At 42.2% G+C, this 20,996-nt stretch overlaps 1 protein-coding gene across 4 annotated transcripts in view; it reads left to right on the top strand.

The window, feature by feature from the left end:
* Positions 1–20,996, top strand: part of SETBP1 (SET binding protein 1) — a 262,561-nt gene that overhangs the window by 163,406 nt on the left and 78,159 nt on the right. For all 4 annotated transcript variants that reach the window (XM_071730721.1, XM_071730720.1, XM_071730718.1 and 1 more), the window contains one exon: positions 17,367–20,829. In XM_071730721.1, the coding sequence (XP_071586822.1) occupies positions 17,367–20,829 (3,463 nt within the window). The remainder of the gene's footprint in view (positions 1–17,366; positions 20,830–20,996) is intronic.

The following is a 20,996-nucleotide window of genomic DNA, read 5'->3' as shown; positions in this document are numbered from 1 at the left end:
GTGGAGAGTACACCAGCATTATCAGTTACACCAGCACTTGAATATAAATTTTATCTTAAAGAAAAGTAGAGAAGTCTTCAGTGTTCAGTTTTGGCCCCCTGGGGAGGGAAATTTTCTTGATGAGGTCAAATTTGACTCTGGAGGAGAGTGTATTTCAATCAGACATTGTCCCTTTTCCATCTGCAAAATAAACTGCAGAATCTGGGCAAGTTTTCTCCAAGGGAGATGTCATGGCCTATTGCGAAATAACTCTTCATTTTCCAAAACACTCTTGTAGCTCAATCTTTCCCATACATGGTGTCCCCTCTACACAGCACACAGCAGTAATGATACCCTCACTGTATATAGTGCCTGTGGGTTTTAAATTTTTTTTTTGTATTTTTTTTTCTTTTACAAGAAAATGGGATCGGGCATTTGAAAGCACTGGTGTTTATTAAGGCAGAAATCTATCCAAGACAAGTGAACCATCAACACCTACTTCTCAAAAAACAACTGTCAGGGTTCTGAGTAAATGAGGCCTACGTGTGTGGGGGTGTGTGTCTGTTGATTATTTAATTACTCCATGAGTCTCCTTGTATCCCTAGTAACCTCCATGTTTTCCTTTAGGTTACACCATAGCTTCGCCGTTATTTTCCCCAAATGGTCAGTGGTTCTGTGACAAGATTGTTAGACAGCAGCCTGGCTTTTTTTGCTGCCTGTGTTACTGTAGCATGGGCAGAAAATTTAAACAGCACCTATGACCTCTCCTGTGTGCTCTATAGGGGGTTTTGTGCTGCTGCTTTGCCCCTTAGGGCTCCCTCACTAATTCCCTCTATAAGCCTTGCTCTCCTGGGAGGGCCAGACTTTACTTTTTTCATATCAAGATGCATTGGTTGGAATGGAAAAATTTAGTTCTTTTGTTTAGTTCACCAAGAAAAAGCACTCTTGGACTAGTTCTTGCTTCTTTCCCAACAAACAAGTAGGCATAACACACACTTTAGCTAAACTTTGCAGTTTGTCTGCTGGTCAGGGGTTTTTCTGCCAGGCAAACCCACTTGCCAGTGCAGGAAAGATGTCTTGTCTGGATCTTGGAGTTGCCACCCTGATGGGAGTGGAAATCAGATAATTGGAGCTTAAACTAGGTGAGCCACTTCCCTTATTTTGTTGGAAAGGGATTCTCATTAAGTTCTGTGTTTTGTCTTCAGAGAAGGGAATGAGCTGAGGTGGTCAAAACTTCATGAGTTTCATCTACAGTTTTCTTCTTTTAAATCAATGCTTTTCTGCCTGTGCTCCTATGAGGAAATGGCACATACACTCAGCAGGACCTCCCCTGGCACTAGAAAAAAACTCTGAAACAGCTTGTTTACCAAAATCATGATTTGTATAATGATAGAGGTTAGAAGCCTCTGCAATATTTGGGGTTCAGTTTTGCAGCATAATTACACTGCAGGAGAATTTTGTGGTAGATGCAAGAGCACAGTGACCTCCAGACTCCTATATCATGTTTACTTCTAAAGCCCTGTGTGAGTGTGTACCAGTTAAAAAAGATAGGGGTGATAAGAATTAGAAACTGGCAATTGGAAGAAACAGAAAAGGGACATGAGTCTGTCAAAGGATGCCCAAGCAAGGGTCCAAGGCTTAGTCCAGCATCAGTGTGGTCAAAATCCACTGGCCACATGGGTGGCAACATTCCTGCTTGCATTCAGATTGAATGTCTGACATCAAGCAGTGCTCTCTCCCCAGCACTTCTGTGCTCCTTTTCCTCCTCTGCTGGACCCATACATCTGGAGAACAGCTTAGCAACAAAAGCATCAAAACAAGCATCAAAACTGCAGCCAGATCAGTGTATGTCTACATCTAATAACACTTAATCACAGCAGAGCAAAGCTTTTCTGGTCTCCCAGCCATTGTCCCTGCTTGGCTGAAAGGGCTAATTAAGACACTGCTCATTAGAGGTGTGGTGACTGAAAGAAGCCCCTCTGGAAGGACCACTAATGGAGCAGAGGAGCTCTTGTTGAAAACAACTTATAGAAGAAGCAGGAGCAAAGGACACCCAGAGGCAGGTGCTGGTGCTGCTCCAGGGGCAGCAGTCAGCTGGCTCTGATGCATTCTTCCTGTGGTCATCTGCTTTACCCTGTGGTTAACAGAACATCCATAACTTGAGATTTTACTGATGAGAAAACCTCAAAAGACTTATTAAAAGTTTGAATGAGAAGATAAAAGTATGAACAGCATGACCAGCTTGAATCTTCTTAACAGATTTTCAGTGCTTTCAAATGCCTGTTTGTATAATGCTTCATTTTCAGGGACAGCACAAGGGAATGTTAACTAATCTCTGTTAGCTTAAAAAAAAAAAAGGGTTTAAATTTGAATTATGTGCATAAGTTTGTTCTCTTTGTTTGCTTGTTTGTGTTCAAGATACTTTTATTTGCTTGGAAACACCGCAGAAATGGCACAGAAACTGTGGTGTATCTGGGAGTACCTCTTTGGTCTTCCATGGTTTACCTTAAAAAAGGAAATAGAAGTCTTCATTCAAGACCAATCCAAATGAAGATTTTTTAAGTGTATATCTTAATGTTGAGGAATGAAAAATCCTCTGCTCTAGGCAGGAGGAATGATAAAGGAGGAATGATAACAGGCAAGCTCCAAAGGTTCACAGTTTTCTGTGTTCAAAACAGATTTTGAAAGAACTCTTAAGAATCTCCATAAAAAAAAAAAAAAAAAAAAAAAAAAAAAAAAAAAAAAAAAAAGAAAGAAGTCTTGAAAGTTTTGTGAGGAACACATTAAACCACTGTGCATTTTATTGGCAGGAAATGTTTCCAACAGACTTTTGTAAAGGCACAGATCAGCCTGTTCAAGTCAGGTCTGAGGCAGCAGACTACTGTGCATTATGGGCCACCAACACAAATTGGGCTATATTCATTCTGCCTCCCTTTAGATACCCAATTTAGGTGCCTGAACTAGTTGCTCAGGTGATCTGTACAGTCAGTAGAGTGATTTAGCATTCTCTGTTTTCTTCTCTAGAGGCCTTGTGGACTGTACAGAGAACCCAAGCTCCTAAACCAGGTTTGGGTCATAGTTTTGGTAGCCAAAGACAATTCATGAAAATAATTTTCTCTGACTGATAAGCTGCATGAAGATTTTTTGATGATGAGGCTGTAGAGGCAATTTCTGCAATATTTTAATAGGTGTCATTCCAAACCTGACCTCATATTTGACCAGGTCACTCCAAGCTGCAGCTTTGGTAACAAACAACTCAATCACATAGAGGAATTTTTAATTTGAGTCTTGACCTGAATTTTCTTATTTTACCTCTGACTCTAGAATTTACTTTCTGTGGTTCCTAACAAAAGCCTTCATTTCTGGAGGGCAGTAGCTGAAAGCACAAAGGCTTTGCTTTAATTGCAGCCTCTTTCCTATCTTACTCAAAGCAAAACTCTGGTAAATAGCAGACAGCCCCGCTGAGCTGTAGCCTCTCTCTGAAGTGTCCCCTGCTTTTTCAGACAAGAGAAGTACAACAAGTCTGCAAGGGAAGAAAATCTAATTATATTGCACATGTTCCAATTTTAGTTGCTGTGGGTTGCTGGGAGTTTGAGCAGCAGAAACACGAGGTCACTTCTTGCCTGCAACTGTGTTCTTTGAGTGATGAGAAGCAGATAGACCTGATGGCTTTTCCTGGTGTAATTACTTCAAGGGCGGATGAGTGGGGATCTTCCCCGCAGTCTTTAAATTTCTTCCTGTGAGGAAAAAAAAAAAAAAAAAAAAAGCCCTTATTTAAAATCAAACACCCACCAACACACAGATGGATGCACTCATAGAGGGGCAGGTAGAGGATTGCAAGCATGCTGCAACCACAGATGCGTAGATAATCCATTTTAATACCACCACAAAGCTAAGGGTTTTAAAAAACACTTGCTTACGGGGTTGCAGCATAGCAGTTATAGTTCTGTATGTCTGATTCTTCCCCAAATCTCAGCAGGCTGGTTGTGAAATGGTCTTCCCTTTGCTGCCCTGAAACACAGACCTTTGGTAAACAGGGACCCCAGTTTCATCTGTGATACCCATGGTCCTTGTGATGAAAAGTTATTATGTCAGTCAGTTCAGAGCCTTTTTATGTTCACATATGCTGACATGCAGAGATTCATATAGCAAAGGATCAGCCTGTTTGCACTTCAGCCAGAAATTCATTTATTTGAAGTCAGGTAGGTCTAGATTGTCAAATGCCTTGGGAACACAGACTTGGGACTGTGGTCACTGGAACCTTCATGGGCACTGGCAAAAGCAAGGATGAGGAAATGTAAATTCTGCTAGCACTGACAAAGGAGCATGTAAAGAGCTTGGGCAATTCACTGAGTCTTAGTACTTACATCTGTAGTGTGCTGAAAAATTACTTGTTTGATGAAGTGCTTTGAGATTTATTGAAGATAGACTTTAGATACCAAAAAGGTCTTTTTGCTTCATGTGGATGATGTAGTGAATGTAATTGTGAAGACTGTGATAGAAAACATCTTATAAACTTTTGTTAATTCTTTATTCATTGATTTATATCCTCCTGCCATTCATAAAAACAAAACAAACTGCTTTTACTAGATGAAACAGTGTTTTTACAAAATGTGTATCAGTGTTACCTGGTCAAGACAGTCATGCACATTGATAGAAATGTTTGCCTGCCCTGTATACATTCTCAAGCAGATGCCACCAGGTTGGAAGAGGTATGTTGAGGAGACTAAGATCTGAATTTTCAAACCCACTGTGAAAGTCTGTCCATCTGAGTCCTTGTCAGTCTGACAAACCTTAATGTGTCTGTGGATGGGGGTAGGAAGAATTTAGGCCAATTTTTAAACCCTATCTCTTGTATCAAATCCTGGCCTTTGTGCACAGCACAGGTTTCTCCTTAAATATTCCCTTCACTGATATGAAAAAAATGCAATATATACTATATGTGAGGAAAGAAGTGGCAGGAAGCTTTATTTCTCTCCTCTCTTCATCCCTGGTGATTTTATTCATTCTGGTATCTGGTACCCTCAATTATGTCTTGCCTACTCCAGGAGGGGAGAAAAAGGCAAAAATAATTTACTGTAATAAATCTCATCACCTCCAGTCAGGGAAAACCCAAATACTCAGATATCCGTAACAAGCTGAGCAGCAGAAATTACAGGGGCTGCACAATGAACTGAAGTCTCTGGCACGTTAAAGTGCACATTTTCCAGCTTTGCCCTTTCCATAGTATTCCATGGGGGACACCCATCGCAACTGCTGATAAGGTCGTGTGCAGGGTGGGTGATGAATCTGCACTGATTTCAGAAGGTTTTTCTGTCTGGTTGCAGAAAACAGATATGCTTGTATCCTTCAGAGAAATCCTTAAAGGGGGACTATGCAGAAGCGTGTGCATTGTCTGGTGGCAAACAGAACAAAGGGGAGGAAGAGCACAGAAAGAAAATTAAAAAAACTATGAAGTAATAAGTAAATTCCTAAAGCACAAGGGATTTTTTTCTTTTTCTTATTTGAGGTATGTTTAAAGCAGTCACTGAATAGTTTTTGCACCAGTGACTTCAACATAGGCAACCTTTTTGTAAAGTGGTTTGAGATTTACCCTTTCCCCTTTTTTCTCCCCCTGCACCCAGAAAACCCCCAGACACCCTTTAGAACACCAAGAGTGACATTTGGATTGAGGCAAAGACCTCCAGCGTTCAGAGATTTGCATTTGGGCTCATGTTTTGCGACTGTGACACAGCAAACAAAACAGCAGAGAAATTCAAACCAGAAAATGCCAAATCCACACACTTTTTCATATTTGAAACAACAAACAAACAAACAAACAAACAAACAAAAACCCGAGAAAAAAGAAAAAGCCATCCAATGCCTAAAACTGTCTGCAGAGTTCTTTATGTCTTCAGATCCAGGATATTTTGTTTTCATAGTGTTTTACAGATGACTGTAAGATATAGGTCCAGACTGGGTATCAGACTTGGTGCCTCCTCTTAGAAGTACAGAGTCAAATCTTATTTGGTGAGGACGTAGTCAGCCTGGAAGGATATTTGCCTCTCAAAAATCCATACTCAGCCAGCACAGAACAAAGGCAACAGGGATCACAGTAAGTTCCCCTGTGCACACTGGTAGCCTGAGTGTGTTGAGCTGATGGCCTTTGGCATCACCTTCACTTTCAGCACTATTTGTGGTACGATACTGCCCATCCTTGTTCAAGGGGGAACCACATCTCACTGGGTTTGTCAAGATAGAAAGGCACTTCGTAGTAAATCAACTCTGTTGTACCAGTGGGACACGCTGCTTTACAGCAGCAGGGAATATGTCTAGTGAAATGAATTGTTAAAAAATGTGAAATAGTCTTTTTTGGTGCCAAGGATGTGGAGGAATATTTGGAGTGAACCCAGAACTGAGGTGTGTCTAGGGATGGAAATCATTCCAGAGGAAGAGAGAAGTGACTCTGAACAGTGAGATTTATTATGCTGGGATGCAGCTTTGCAGAGGAAGGGGCTGAAAGACACATTGCTGGAATTGCTTAACACCAGGGTCAACAAAACACTGGAGGATATAGGGAGGATATATAATCACAGATTTTTAAAGCTAGAAAGAGCCATTGTGATCACTTAGTCAAAACTCCTGCATGACTCATACCAGGGGATTTGCCTAAATGTATTCCTGATACAAGTCCAATAGCTGTTCAGTACTAATGCATATTGGTTAGGAAAACACCCATCCTTGATATAAAAGGAACTTCTGGTGACAGGGAATCCACTGCTGTGATAAGCTGTTCTCATTATTATTTATAACCCCATAAAATGTGGGACATTCTTCTCATCTCAGATTTTCTGGCTTCAGCTTCAAACCCTGTATGGCTGATAAACTGAAAGACCTTCTGTGGCCCTCACATCCTCACGTTTTTTGTAGTCCCCTTGCTGTGTATCTCAGATACTTAGCGCACTAGTTTCACCTGTGCTTTAAGCTTGTCTCCCTTTGCCTCCTCAAGTAGTTCTTGGAAACACCTCCTGCCAACTCTTCCAATGCCAGATCTTCAGAATAAGTTACATTTTCAACTAAAAGAGGCATAACTTTGCCCCCTTAGGGATGGACAAATGCATTCTGGTGTCTGAAACATGTACTGCCTGCTTCTGATTTACCCTGTGTGCCAAACTGCTTGGATAGGGGTCTATATCTTTATAGTATTTTTATAGAGCTACTCATCTCAAGCACACAGTCAGCACTTAAGAGGAAGCAATAACAGGACTGGGAATGGTTTTGCTTCATCAACATGTGTAGAGCAAAGAAATATACTTAGGTGAGTTACCAGAACAAGGGCAATTAAAAGGGCAACACTGTGAAGTGCTGGCAGTACCACACCATTGTTTTGTCTGGTCTTGATGTCTACACTCCTAAGGGAAGCATGTGCATATAAATGACTGAATTTCTGCACAGAGGGTTTCTCCCAACCAGATCTTCAGCACAGGATATGTCAATTTCTGACCCAGGAATGCAACAAGGTTTTCTGTTGTGGATGCTAATCCCAGGCCTGAATATGTATGAGAAAGGCTTTCTATCTGCCTATTGAATGCCATGGGCAAAAAACTGGGGACTCAGTGAGCTGAATATTACCCCTGATTTCCTAGGTGAGAAGCTAGGGAGTTCTAGGAGGTCATTTAAGCACAAACCTGTGCTCAAGGTGCTTTGCAGTCTTCTTTTCCAGACTACTGTTCAGCTCCCTCTCTCTGTTTCTGGTTGGTGCTGCTGTTGAAAAATGTGTGTAGAAGCCAATCCAGACTTGTTCAGGACTTCTAAGTAATTCTGTTGAGCCTTAACAAAACTGTACTCAGCCTTCTCCTGTTTTGCCAATGGACGAGAGGGTCTTGAAAGTGCAAAATCAAGGGACAGTTAAATACTGGATTCATCTTTCAAATGGATTTCCACTGGAGATTCACACTTAATAAAATACAGAAAAGTGCATTTTATTTTGGTACATAAATACTGGTAGTGTAGGACTGTGGTATTTAGAAGAGAGAATCATTCCACCAGAAAACTTACTTCAGCAAAATGATGCAGTCCAGTTGAGCCCCTTTTATGATCTGAGAAATGACTGTTTTTATAGCACACTAAATAAAACCTGCTATTTGGGCTGGAGGTTTATTAGTAAAGGTGATTTTGCCATAGCCGGGGAGGGAGGGAAGGAAGGAGAGATGAGTGATGAACATCAAAGCAGAGATAAATGTTGTTCAGAAAAAGCATAGCAATGCCCTCAAAAAGTGATGTAACATCATCACTTCACCTAATATTGCCACTGAAATGTTTTATGTCATTACTTTTGTTGTTGTTTCTTCAAAAAATGATCGCTAGCCTGGCTGAAGTTCCTCCAGGGTGCATGCAAAAGCATCCGGGTGGAAGAGGAATTTGCAGGGAGCCAAGTCCAGGGGATAGTAAAATCAGTTATTATAGGAGAGCATTTCAGGTTCACCCAGGACAGCTTGTGGTGTTGCTGCTGCCCAAAATCACTACTGTTATGGACTCAAAAAAGGACTTGAGGGGGACATTAGCATCCTCATGGCACAGGTCTATGTCTCAGGCATCTTTGAGAAGTGCTGGATGTCTTTCTTCAAACTTGCCTTAGAGATGTAAAATAAAATCTCCTGACTGGGGACTAAAACCCTCTGCAACTTTGTCACAAAGGCATCATCTCTAATCCAGAAACTGAGGTTCCTGCCATGTTTTTGACCTCTTCACCCTGTGCAGCAAATTTCCTCAGTTATCACCTCATGCAGTTGTTGCCCAGAACATGTCCCATCTCTGGATGGTACCCCTCACACTATTAACTGGCTTTGCACGGTGTGCAGTAACTTTTCAGTAGCCCAGGGGAGCCAGAAGTGCATCACATTTGACCTCTTCAAAGCAGAGTTTCCAAAGGGGACAAACATAAACATCCCACATTTTGCTGCAGATCCCTGAAGTTCAGCTATTCAGGGTGAATTTGCTGAAGGCACAGGAGGTGCTTTCTCTGAATTCATAGTACAGGACTCGTATCTTAACTCAGGTAGGTGGAAAGACATTGGATATTTGACTTCTCCTGCAAGTTTTAATGAGCTTTAACCTATCTGCCCCAGATAGATGTTCTGGCTGATTCCTGGACTTTTTGCTAATGCTGTTGCACATGGAGTACTTCATGCTAGACCTTAGCTGCAATCAGGATGCTCTGAAAGAATTAATCTGGTGGTCAGTAGCTGCTAAATGAAGTGCATGCTAATAGAATGATGAGCTGACTGACTCGAGCTCTCAGCTTTTATGAGCTTCTCTTAATGCCTGTTTTCAGGTGAATTCAGCATCTCCTTGACATTTAAGGGCTCAATTTATAATCAAATTATTTAACTCTAGTAGAAAGAATCGCTAGTCTCAATGGAAAAGCCATTTATATTTCCCCCCTCCCTTGGAAAAAAAAAAAGGTATGCAGGGTAACACTGCAAACCCTGTAGTAAGTGAAGGATAAAAGAAATCTTTCAATGCAAATTAGACACTGCAGGCTTTTAAAAATTATAGCAGAAACTAACAGTGCACAGCTGCTCACATCCTTATTTCCAATTTAGTTATCCGAGACATGCTTAAGCATTAATGTCCTGGACAACACCACAAACCTTTCAGAGATGAATACTCCTTACTAGTCATCTTTCTGTAGTTCACAGTCCATCTGGGGATCTTTCTGCAGTTTGATTTTGGCCAAGTCACTACACAGATATATTTGCCTTCTACAACTTGGAATTGCAGAGCAAAATGAAGGAGGAGGTTGAGACAGAAACCTGGAAGTGCAGCTTTGTAGTTAAATGTGAGGAAGAGTACGTTGATCTCCATGGAAAGATACCACTTCTAGAGGGATAGAAGTGAGTTTTATCTGTGAATAATAAAGCCTCAATATCACTGTTGCTGTTAAGTTTGCTAGAAAACCTTTTGAACAAAGGGAAGCATGCAGCTTAGCAGAGACATCTTTATCTGTGAGCCCCCGGCTTCACAGAAGCCATGTCTAAAATGCTCACTTAAATATCTCTGTTGGCTTGAGGCCAAACAAGAACCAAACCCTTTGGTGACAAGAAAAAGGTCAACCTGAGATTTCTGATCTGACTAGCAGTTCTGGTGGCACTGAGCTTCCGTGGAAAATCCAGTGGCTACCTGCTTTCCATGAAGTCAGGCTCTCCTTTGCAAGAAGCTTCAAAAAACTGGAGAGGCTCCAGGTGATTTGTTCCTCTTGAAAAAGCTTTTTTTTCAGTTCCTGCTTCCTTTCCTTCATGCATGAAAACATTTTACTAGAGGAGAAAACCCTTTGAGAGAAAGAATGTCAGAGATTTCCAGCTCCGATACATGAATAAATAATCCTGACTAATCTCATACTTTTTCTGAAAGTTGAGCATTTCCTCTTGTGTCCCAAGAGGACAGCTGCAAATTGTTCACTATAAGGTTCAAAATCAGAATTACAGGTTGGAGATATTTCGTGTATTTTGATGAGCACACTGAGCCTTCCAGGAGTAGCATTTCCTTGTGCATAAAGGATGCCAAGTAGAGGACACACGAGCTTCAGAGAAACTCCTCAAACACCACCATACTCATGGGAGTGAGGATCATTTGTAAGACATTGAAAGAGAGGCAGGAATTAACACAAAGCTGCAGGGACATGGCTGGAGAGCAAGACACAGCATGGGGTGGGAGTGGGTTAATTAAAAGCAAGCCTTCACCTGTTTGTTTCCATTCAAGGAATGCAAACATGAGACTGTGGTACAAGCCACACTCAAATAGGGAGGATCTTCACTGAAGCTGCTGGGGGTCCCTTCAGGTTTGCACTCCCATTGCTATGTAGCTCTGTCTTCCCTGAGATATTCATGAAGTTGTGTCAAGAGAGAAACTGAAATTCAGGCTTTTTGCATTACTTGTTTTGAGAATACCTGTCTAAAGCAGTTATTCTTGAAGAAAATACGAAGGGATGTGCAGATTTTACTGAAGGGTCCAAAGATGCTCAGGTTGTTGCAAACCATATTTTTTCCATGCATTCCTGGCAAAGAACCACGATTTGCTAAATAATTCAGAAATTCTGAAGTTATGCCAAATGAATTTTGCTACCAGCTTTGAACTGGATGAATTGCAGACTATTTCAGTCATCTGCTGGATTTCATATACTTCGCTTTTCCACATACAGGGACTGAGAATTTTATTTGGGCAAATTGCAACAGCATGTTGATTTATGAAGGTAGGATTTTGTGCTGCAGGCTGATCTGCTCCTCACTAGTGGGATAGACCCATCTTTGCACATATTTTCTTTATCAAATGTTTAAACAACCCTGCTCTTTTCAGAGCTTTGTATTAAGTACTGAGTCTGGGAAAATTCTAAACAATGGGATTTTTCTGTCATCTCCAACAAAGAGCCCATCATCATGGACATAACAATGCAGTTTAAATATCACATTTAAGCATAACACAGTTTGCTGGCTCAGTTTAGACAGCTGGGAGAGAACAAACAGGCACCAGCTAAGGTGGACTACAATGGAACTTCAAGTTTTTCTTCTTCATCTGGTGAGATAACTGAGATAATATCCTTCTCTGCATGGCTTGGAGTTAACATCTGGAGAACCAGCATCCAGCCAACTGTCCTGAATGGGACAAGATAGAAGACAGGATTGTAAGCAGCAAAAGATCTTTATAGCCAGACCAAAGGTATAAATTGTATTATATGAGTGTTAGGATATTAGGATAGCAGAATAAGATGTTAGAATAACAGATAAGGAGGTATTTTAATAAAACATTCAAATAATCAGACATCCAGATAGCTGCTACAATTACCTGTATAACAAAGCTACTTGAGTACTCAAAATCAGTAGGTCTTACACTAGTTGTAGAGCAAGAACAAGGATTGAAGTAATACCTACAAGCAATATGATAATACATGACTATAGTTTTGTAAAAACTTAAAGTTAAGAATTCATATAGAGGGATTTGATGCTTCTTACTCTTCACTGGCCACTGCTGGGTATCCCTTCTCTTCAACAAGCAGTCATTTGAACAGGTGTCCCACTGAAGGGGAAAACGTCCAACACACCTTCTAGGGAAAATGTACAGGATTCTCACTGATCAAAAAGATGGGACTAGCTTTTTATCAAAAAAGTGGTTGCTGTCATTTAACTACTTAGCCATACCTCCAGCACCTCCTCTTTGAGAACAAAAGGGAAATAAAGGAAATGCTAAGGAAGCCTTTTCCCTCATTATACAAGTTCTCATATTTATCTATTTTTGTTTGGTCTTTGTTCAGCCTAGCTGGAGACAAACTGGGCTCCATGTTTTTGAACACAGAGAATGGCTGGCACCACAGATACCAACTTGGCCTTCAGTTAGTACTTCCAAGGTTGTTACCCGTTCAAAGTTCGCTGCACCCTTTGCTTTCTGTGGAAACTGTCCAACTTCAGGCTAAGGGAAGGGAAGCTGAGACAAAGAGCAATTGAATTATAAAGAGAAACTGAGGCAGGCCCACCGAGGCGGAGCATCCTGCTACACCAATTCAGGTGGCAAGCAGGGCAAGTATCCTCATGTGTCCAGGCCCAGCCCCAGCTTCACCCCATGTATTTCCAGTGAGATGCCAGCTTCTTGCCAAAATTGCTATGAAAAATAGCTTCCAAGTTCCTGGAGCACACTGAGGTATTACACGGTGCTGTGAGGAGATTCATTCTTGCTGGAGAGGAAGAGGTGGCGCTGAGATAAAAACAAGCACTTTCCAAGTCTCTGGGTCTGAGTGACATCCATTTAGGAAAGCATTTCCTCTTTTTCTCTTCTCTAAAAAAAAAAAAAATTATTTTCAGCCTATGCAGAAGATAACAAAGGATAGCATGTCCCCAGAGCACACTCTGATGTGTCACTGTGGATGCCGATCCCTACAGACGCTCCTGATGTTATTAATTTTTAAAACAAACTTGCTGATTGAGGTTCTGACTGCCTTTAAATTGTCTCTACAAGGAGACTGTGTACTAATTAACCCGCAGAAACAATCAATGATGTACCTTTTTCAAGTTTCAGGGTGATTAGAATATGAAAATGAAGAGCACAATGGTGCAGATGTTTTAAAATCACAGCAGACAGCAATTAGTGACAGGGGAACCAGCTGCTTATCTCTCCAGATAAAGCCTCTTAATAGGGAATTACAGTTGAGGAGCCATTACACAGATGGATCAGGGAATGATTTAAAGAGGGGGCATTGTAGTATTAACTTTGATTTGCAAACCAGATTCTTGAGAAGCTATATGTATGTTACCTCCTCAAAAAGGTGTGTTTGGAGCAGGGGGCTACCATTCCCTGGAATCAGATTTTTTTCAGGTGCTGAGTTTCTCTAATAGTACATTTTATCATAATCACTGTTATTCTGTTTATATTCATTTTTAAATGGTTTTCTTTTTCCTGATTATTTTACTAACCACTTGACTTGGCTGCTGCCATTTCCTTCCACTTTTTGCTTTGGGACTACAGGAAGCATGTGGATTTAGGGAGAAACTCACTCATGTGAGCAGGAAGGCAGAGTGGGATATCCAGTTGTTAAATGAAGAGTCCCTGAGGGAAGGATTGTGCTTATGGGTGTTACTTGCACAGTTAGGGTGCTGCTCATCATGGGACTGATACAGTCTCATCCCTTCAGTTCCAGGGGCTGCGTGCCAGACTACAACTTTTAGGAGGAGTAATCACCTCTGTGGGTCTGGCAAAGCAGGTATAAACACACAGCCCCACCTTCTCTGCTCCCTTGTCAGTGCTCTTCATGTGTGGAGTGTTTCCTCTTTATAGGTATACTCACGACTGCCAAAACCAAGGACTGAAACTTAAAAGCTTGGCACTGAAATTGCATACTACTAAGAAGAGGATTCAATCCCCCCCTTTTTTTTTTTCTAAGTTTTAGTTATGTGCTCAGTCATGTTGTTAAAACTTCTTTACAGATACAAAAATTATCAGATTCTTTACATGTACTTCATTTTGTTTAAAGGAAAGACAGGATTATTGCACCCTAAGTACATCCAGTGAACTGAATATCTAGAAGCATATTTGCCAAGTCTGGTGAGATGTGGTAAAATTGCATGGGTTAAGTTACACTTCTACTTTTGAAGGAGTGGACTCAGTGCAGAATAGCTAGCTGCTGAAGAAAATTTCTTCTAATGTAAGGGCAAATTACAAGCTGAGGCATGTGCTGAAGTCTGAAGTATTTTCAGTAAATAATGGTAAACATTTTTTCCTGAAAAAGACCACTACTCTTGATGCTGATCTCAGATGTGCTCTATTCGAGTCAAGAGGCCCCTGTCAAGACCTATGGAGCTGCAGTATATTGCATGCTTACCAATGAGTGAAGTAACAAATTTATATGAAAGGCATCAAGATCCAGGCTTCTGAAGAGCCCTGTTTGCCCTCACCCTAGTGACAGTCCTGGTGTTCTTCATTAGTTTAAGAGACGCTTTGGGTCAGCTGAGCTGGGGCTTGTTGGCTTCTTAGGGTAGTGGTCACCCAGCAGGGAAAATTGAAACCTAGAGATCAACAGGATCATACAGCAACCCAGATGGGTACATGGGGAATAAAATACACTTGGCTGCATTACTCTCAGCTGATTTAATAGTGCTTTGAGGTAAACAGTCCCCATATATCCATTGCAGCCAGTGAAACCTAACCTTCTGCAGCCAAATGATCTTTGGTTGCTGCGTTGCAGAAGAATTATTTTGGGGTGATATGGATGTGTCTGGCAAGAGAGAGTGTATAGTGAATGTTATGCTGGAAGAAGCTGCATGAGGAAACCCAGTGGGCTGTTGTGTGCTTGGGCACATATACAATTTTGACATCCCAGTGAGGAAATGGAGTCCCCTGCTCCTGCAGACTGGTCATTTTTTTGAAGGCGTGTTGAAATGGGAGTGCTTATCCATGTGATTAAATGCCTCCAGAGTTGGCACCTTTGATTATATAGGCATATCTTTCTCATGAATTGAAAGATAGATGTGGTGGTGGCCTGTGGTGCTGGAGTAATGACAAGGCTATCATTCGGGATATGTTGGAAGTTGCATCATCGTTTTATAAAGTGCAGGCCGAGGAAATGGGGCTGGAGGAGCCAAGTGATAAATCACCATTCATCACTGATAAATCACTGGCCTCTCAGTTCTGAGCCCTTATTAACTTCCTTAAAATGTAGATCAGACACTATTACTTCTTTTAAACTAGGCATCTTTTTGTGTGTGGTGTGCTTAGAGGGACCAAGGTGTTTTCACTAACCTTATTTATTTATTTATTTATTTATTTATTTATTTTACTCCCAAATGAAAATTCTCAGGTGATTTGTTTTGACAGCTCAACATTTTGGAAATAACGCAGGAGTAAGGAGTTGCTTTGATTGTAGTCATAAGGCCAGAGTCTGTGCAGAAACAGCCTGTCCCTGCCTTGGTGTGTGTAGTGGGGAACAAGCGAGGTCTCAGCCCATCATTCCCAAGCCGTTTCCAGGTCATAGATCACGGTACCTGGGGAAAATGATGTTTTGTGTGAGGCTTGGGGATGGCCACCTCGTGCTCACCTCCTCTTGCCCAGCTTGACACTACACCTAGCCTGGTGTCCTGAGGACAGGATAAGCCTCAAAATATAGAGGTAAAATGAAGTTCGGAATCAGTTTAAAAAAAAAAAAAAAGCCAACACAAAAAACCAAAACCAAGACCAGCAGTGCCAGTGCTGCTGGTTTCTTTCAGACCCTTCCCTGGCCTCATCCCAAGGACATGGACAGAGGTGGGCTCCATTTTCTAAAGGAGAGAATCAGCTGTGTGGGTTGAGGCCACTGCACACTGTGTGGCTCATGGGGGAGGCTGCTTCAAGTTGGAAGAGGAGGAAGAACTGATTCATTCCCTGAGGGCTGTTTATGTTTTCAGCTCCTTTCTCAGGCTGAAGAACCCGGGTGCTGCTTGCCCATGACATCTGCAGCTCCACCGCAGCTGCCTGCTTTCATTTTCTCACTCCACAATTCCTGGAAATCTCTGCTTTCCCTGAGCATGGCTGGTCCATGTGCACAACAGCTGAACTATCCATAGGATTTAAAAGTCCCTGATTACTTCTCAGACAATGGACCAGAACAGATTCATTGTTATTGCCTATTCTAGGAAAGCCACGTGCCCATTTTTATGTGCACATGAAGGATATCTCAACATCAGTTTGCCAATAACATGCATATTTACTGGCCACTAAACAATGCATCATGGACTTGAGAGTGCTTAGCACTTTTCAAATCCCCCTAAAGTTGCTAAGAACTGGGGGCACCTCATTTCTCAGCTCAAAACACTCTTATGCTGACAGCCTCCTTGCCCCCAAACTTTTGCTGCAGACACCCCTGATGAGGATTGAATGTAAGGCTACTGATAGAAACTTGATTGTAACTGGGTGTTTGTAGATACATGAGACAGTAGACACTCAGCAGTTGTTTTCTATTGTTCTTTCCTTGGTAACTTATTTATTTTAAGTCTCTCCTCCTTTATTTGGCATTGAGAACACTGTCACTACTGTTTGCTAAGAACAGTTGCTTTCAGTCCTGGGTGTACAAAATCAGTTGCCCAGTGACTGGCTGTAAGAGATCACTTATGGAAAGTTAAAGAAAAATCAAATAGGGGACATTTATTTGATCTGTAACAGTCTCCAGTACTCCAGTCTCCCTCACAGTAACCTCTGCAGCATGAAGAGCCACTGTTGGATTAGAAATCATATTGAAAATATCTCTTACAAACATTGCAAATAGCAAATTATTAAAATGGAAAGGGAGTGATGCAAATCTCGAACCTGCCAAGTGGGCCACATACCCTCGGTGCTATGCATAAGATTTTAAGCACTGAGTTTGTGGAGGTGACTTCTGGAAACTGAAGCAAGCAAGTCATTGCAGACTCTGGTTTCATAGGGAAATGGGCCCATGGGTATTCATCTTGTTTGTTACAATTTCCGAGATAATTTTGCATTTTTCTTTTTTCCAACAATGAGCTTAATTGCTGCTGTTGAGCATCAAGTTCTATGAGGGATTATTTTTTAAGAAAAAGGCATTCTCACCAGGAGGCTAAGTTGCACCATTCAGCCATTGAAAAGAAATATTTTACTTGTGTTTTAAATTAAAAACCAATAGAATATGTTTCCTTAGCAATTTAACATTTATAGAATTTTTTTCCATTGTTTTTGGAGTGGGAAAACAAAACCAAACTTGTTTACAGCACATGAATCTAAATGCAAATAAAAAGGCTCCTAAACCTTACAAGGACGTGGCTAAGAAGAGCTCTCATTGACTGCACAAATAAAGAGCTGAAACCAAGGGTTATGTTCAGACTGATAAACTAATATTTATTTATTTATTCATTCATTTGTTTATTGCTTTCTTCCAGGTTTATGACAGGCAAAAACATTCTGCTCTGCATTATGATCCAGGCCTCCAACCAGACTTCACCAGTGACACCTTAAAATCAAAGCACCAGCAGAAAAGTAGCAACCAGCACCATCTTGACTGGTCATCAAGCTCTGACACTGGATCTGCTTCTCAGAGTTGCTTCCTCAACACGGAACCCAGTCGAGAAGCAGTTAGTGCCACCAAGGTCTCTGCTCCAGAGCCAGGATTGTCCTTCAGCAAATCCCAAGCAAAGAAATCCTGCCCCAGCAACACCTGGGGGCAGCTGTCAGGCAGTAGTAAAGATCTTGCCCTTTGCAGTGCAGCCCCATCACCCAACAACATTGGGGCAGCCACCCAGCCAAGCAGCACCTCTGAGTGCAATGGGCTCTTGCCTCTCGGTGATCAAGAGGGAGGTCTGCAGCTGGAGGCCTCTGACCAACCTGCTGGGAGTACTAAGAAGAAGTCCAGCAAAAAGGACTTGATAGGTCAAACCATCCAAACCACGGACATTGACTGGGTGAAGAGTGCGCAGAAAGCATTTGACAGCAAATCCCATGACAGCATGGAAGGAAAAAAGGAGTCTTACTCGATGGACAGTATGTTGGATACATCACCCTTGAAGCAGAATCCCATTTCTGCCAGCAGCTGTGAAAGTGACAACAGCCATGTACGAATTACTATCCCAATAAAGTCTCCAACGATAGATACATCTAGCCACAAGAGGAAAAAGAGGCAATCCACAAAATCTTCCATAGAGAAAACTATCCAAGAGAAAAGCCTGCCTTCTGGACTTTCTATGAGCAGTGAAGTAGCAAACAGGACTAGCTCTCTACCAGAGGGAAGTAAAAAAGATCTTCGAGCCACAAAGCCAGGGAAAGTGATTGAAAATGAGTCTCCCTTAGTACCTATTGACAGCAGTGGGCTCACTGACAAAGCTTCCCCCAACAGTGCCACCAGACTCAGAAAACCTGTACCTGTGACATCCAGTCTCCTACCCACTGATCTTCCAACAGCTGGAAAATTACCTGAGGTCCAGCACCCCAAGCATGCAGCTAAGCGGCGCTGGACCTGCAGCAAACCTAAATCTATCCTTCGTGAGACCTCCATGACCACATCTGAGAAGCTGATGGTGGAGCCTCCTTCAGCCTATCCTATCACACCATCCAGCCCTCTGTATACGAATACAGACAGTCTTACTGTGATCACACCTGTCAAGAAAAAAAGAGGACGACCAAAGAAACAGCCTTTACTCACTGTTGAAACCATTCATGAGGGAACTTCCACCAGCCCAGTAAGTCCAATCAATCGTGAGTTTCCAGGAACAAAGAAAAGGAAGAGGAGACGGAACCTGGCCAAGTTGGCCCAGTTGGTCCCAGGAGAGGAAAAGTCCATCAGTGAACTCAAGTTTCATAAAAAAGTTGGGAAGCTTGGGGTCTTGGATAAGAAGACCATCAAGACCATTAATAAAATGAAGACCCTCAAGAGGAAGAATATTCTCAATCAGATCTTGTCCTCCTGCTCCAGCAGCATAGCTCTGAAAGCAAAAGTCCAGCCACCATCTAGTGCTGGGCCAGCCACCATTGATGCCAGACTAGGGAAGCAGATCAATGTCAGCAAGAGGGGGACTATCTACATTGGTAAAAAACGGGGCAGAAAGCCAAGAGCAGAGCTGCAATCTCAGCCAGAAGAACCTAAGACAGCCATCAAGCACTCAAGGCCTGTTTCCAGCCAGCCAGAAAACCCAGCAGTGCCTTCCAACCTGCAGTCACTTGTGGCATCGTCACCAGCAGCTATTCATCCACTTTCGACACAGTTAGTGGGGACTAATGGCAACCTTAGCCCTGCAAGCACTGAAACAAATTTTTCGGAGTTAAAAACTATGCCAAATCTTCAACCTATCAGTGCTCTTCCTACAAAAACCCAGAAAGGAATGCACGGTGGAACCTGGAAGCTGTCTCCACCCCGGTTAATGGCTAATTCACCTTCCCACCTCTGTGAAATAGGTTCTCTGAAAGAAGTCACACTGTCACCAGTGAGTGAGTCTCACAGTGAGGAAACCATCCCCAGTGACAGTGGGATAGGTACAGACAACAACAGCACTTCTGACCAAGCCGAGAAAAGCTCAGAATCTCGTCGGAGATACTCCTTTGATTTCTGCACCCTGGACAATCCAGAGGCTATCCCATCTGACACCAGCACAAAGAACAGGCATGGTCACCGGCAGAAACATCTCATTGTGGATAACTTTCTCTCTCATGAGAGTATTAAAAAGCCAAAGCACAAGAGGAAAAGGAAATGCCTGCAGAACAGAGATGACCTCCAGTTTCTGGCAGACCTTGAGGAACTCATCAATAAGTTTCAAGTGTTCAGGATTTCCCATAGAAGTTACACATTTTACCATGAAAATCCATATCCCAGCATCTTCAGGATTAATTTTGATCACTACTACCCTGTGCCATATATCCAGTATGACCCATTGCTCTATCTTCGCAGGACCTCTGACATGAAGTCTAAGAAGAAGCGTGGTAGACCTGCCAAAACCAATGACACCATGACAAAGGTGCCTTTTTTACAAGGGTTCGGTTACCCTATTCCCAGTGGGAGTTACTATGCACCCTATGGAATGCCTTACACATCAATGCCTATGATGAATCTTGGTTACTATGGTCAGTATCCAGCTCCTTTGTACCTGTCTCACACGCTCGGAGCGGCTTCCCCATTTATGAGACCTACCGTGCCCCCACCCCAATTCCATGCAAGCTCTCATATGAAGATGTCCACCACTGCCAAGCATAAAGCGAAACACGGAGTGCACCTACAAACACCTGTGGGAATGGGCCTTGGAGACATGCAGTCCTCTTTGGCTCCTCCAAAGGTTGGAGGAACAAGCCTTTCAAGTGGCCGACTTCACAAAAGGAAACACAAACATAAGCACAAGCATAAGGATGAGCGGATACTGGGGACACATGAAGATCTGAGTGGTCTCTTTGCTAGCAAGTCCACTGGCTTCTCCAGCCACGCCATCAATGAAAGGCTAAGTGGCTCTGATAAAGACCTCTCCTTGCTCAATGAGAAAAGCAAACATAAGGAGAAGCAGAAGCACCAGCATTGTGAAACTGGACACAAAGGTTCAAAGAGTAACTTTGAAGTGGATACACTGTCTACCTTATCACTTTCTGATGCCCAGCAGTGGTCACAGAGTAAAGATAAAAGTGATTCAAGCAGTGATCCCATTGACTCTTGCACAAAGAGATACTCTGGTAATACTGAGAGTAATGGAAGGTCAGAGTCCCTGGACATGTTTGGTGAGATGAATTCCTCAAGTGAGAAGCGGGACAACGATGCAAGTGGGAATAAAAGAAGAAGCTTTGAAGGGTTTGGAACTTACAGGGAAAAGGACATGCAGCCCTTCAGGACAAATAGGAAGGACAGAAATACTTATGATTCTTCGGCCTCTTCAGGTAAGCTCTGTTTTATTCTGTTATCTCACTGCATTTAAAGTCTAATGCTTGACCAAGAGGGACTTGCCATCAAATATCTTTCTATTTGTCTATAAATTCTCTGGCTTTTTGTATTTACTCATATTCTACATGCAGACTTCGGGATGATTGGCAAGAAAGTTGGCCAC

The sequence above is a fragment of the Heliangelus exortis genome, chromosome Z (genome assembly GCF_036169615.1).
Source record: "Heliangelus exortis chromosome Z, bHelExo1.hap1, whole genome shotgun sequence".
Classification (NCBI taxonomy): Eukaryota; Metazoa; Chordata; class Aves; order Apodiformes; family Trochilidae; genus Heliangelus; species Heliangelus exortis.
Note: the sequence above shows the minus strand (reverse complement) of the source record. Positions and strands in the feature narration are given on the sequence as shown.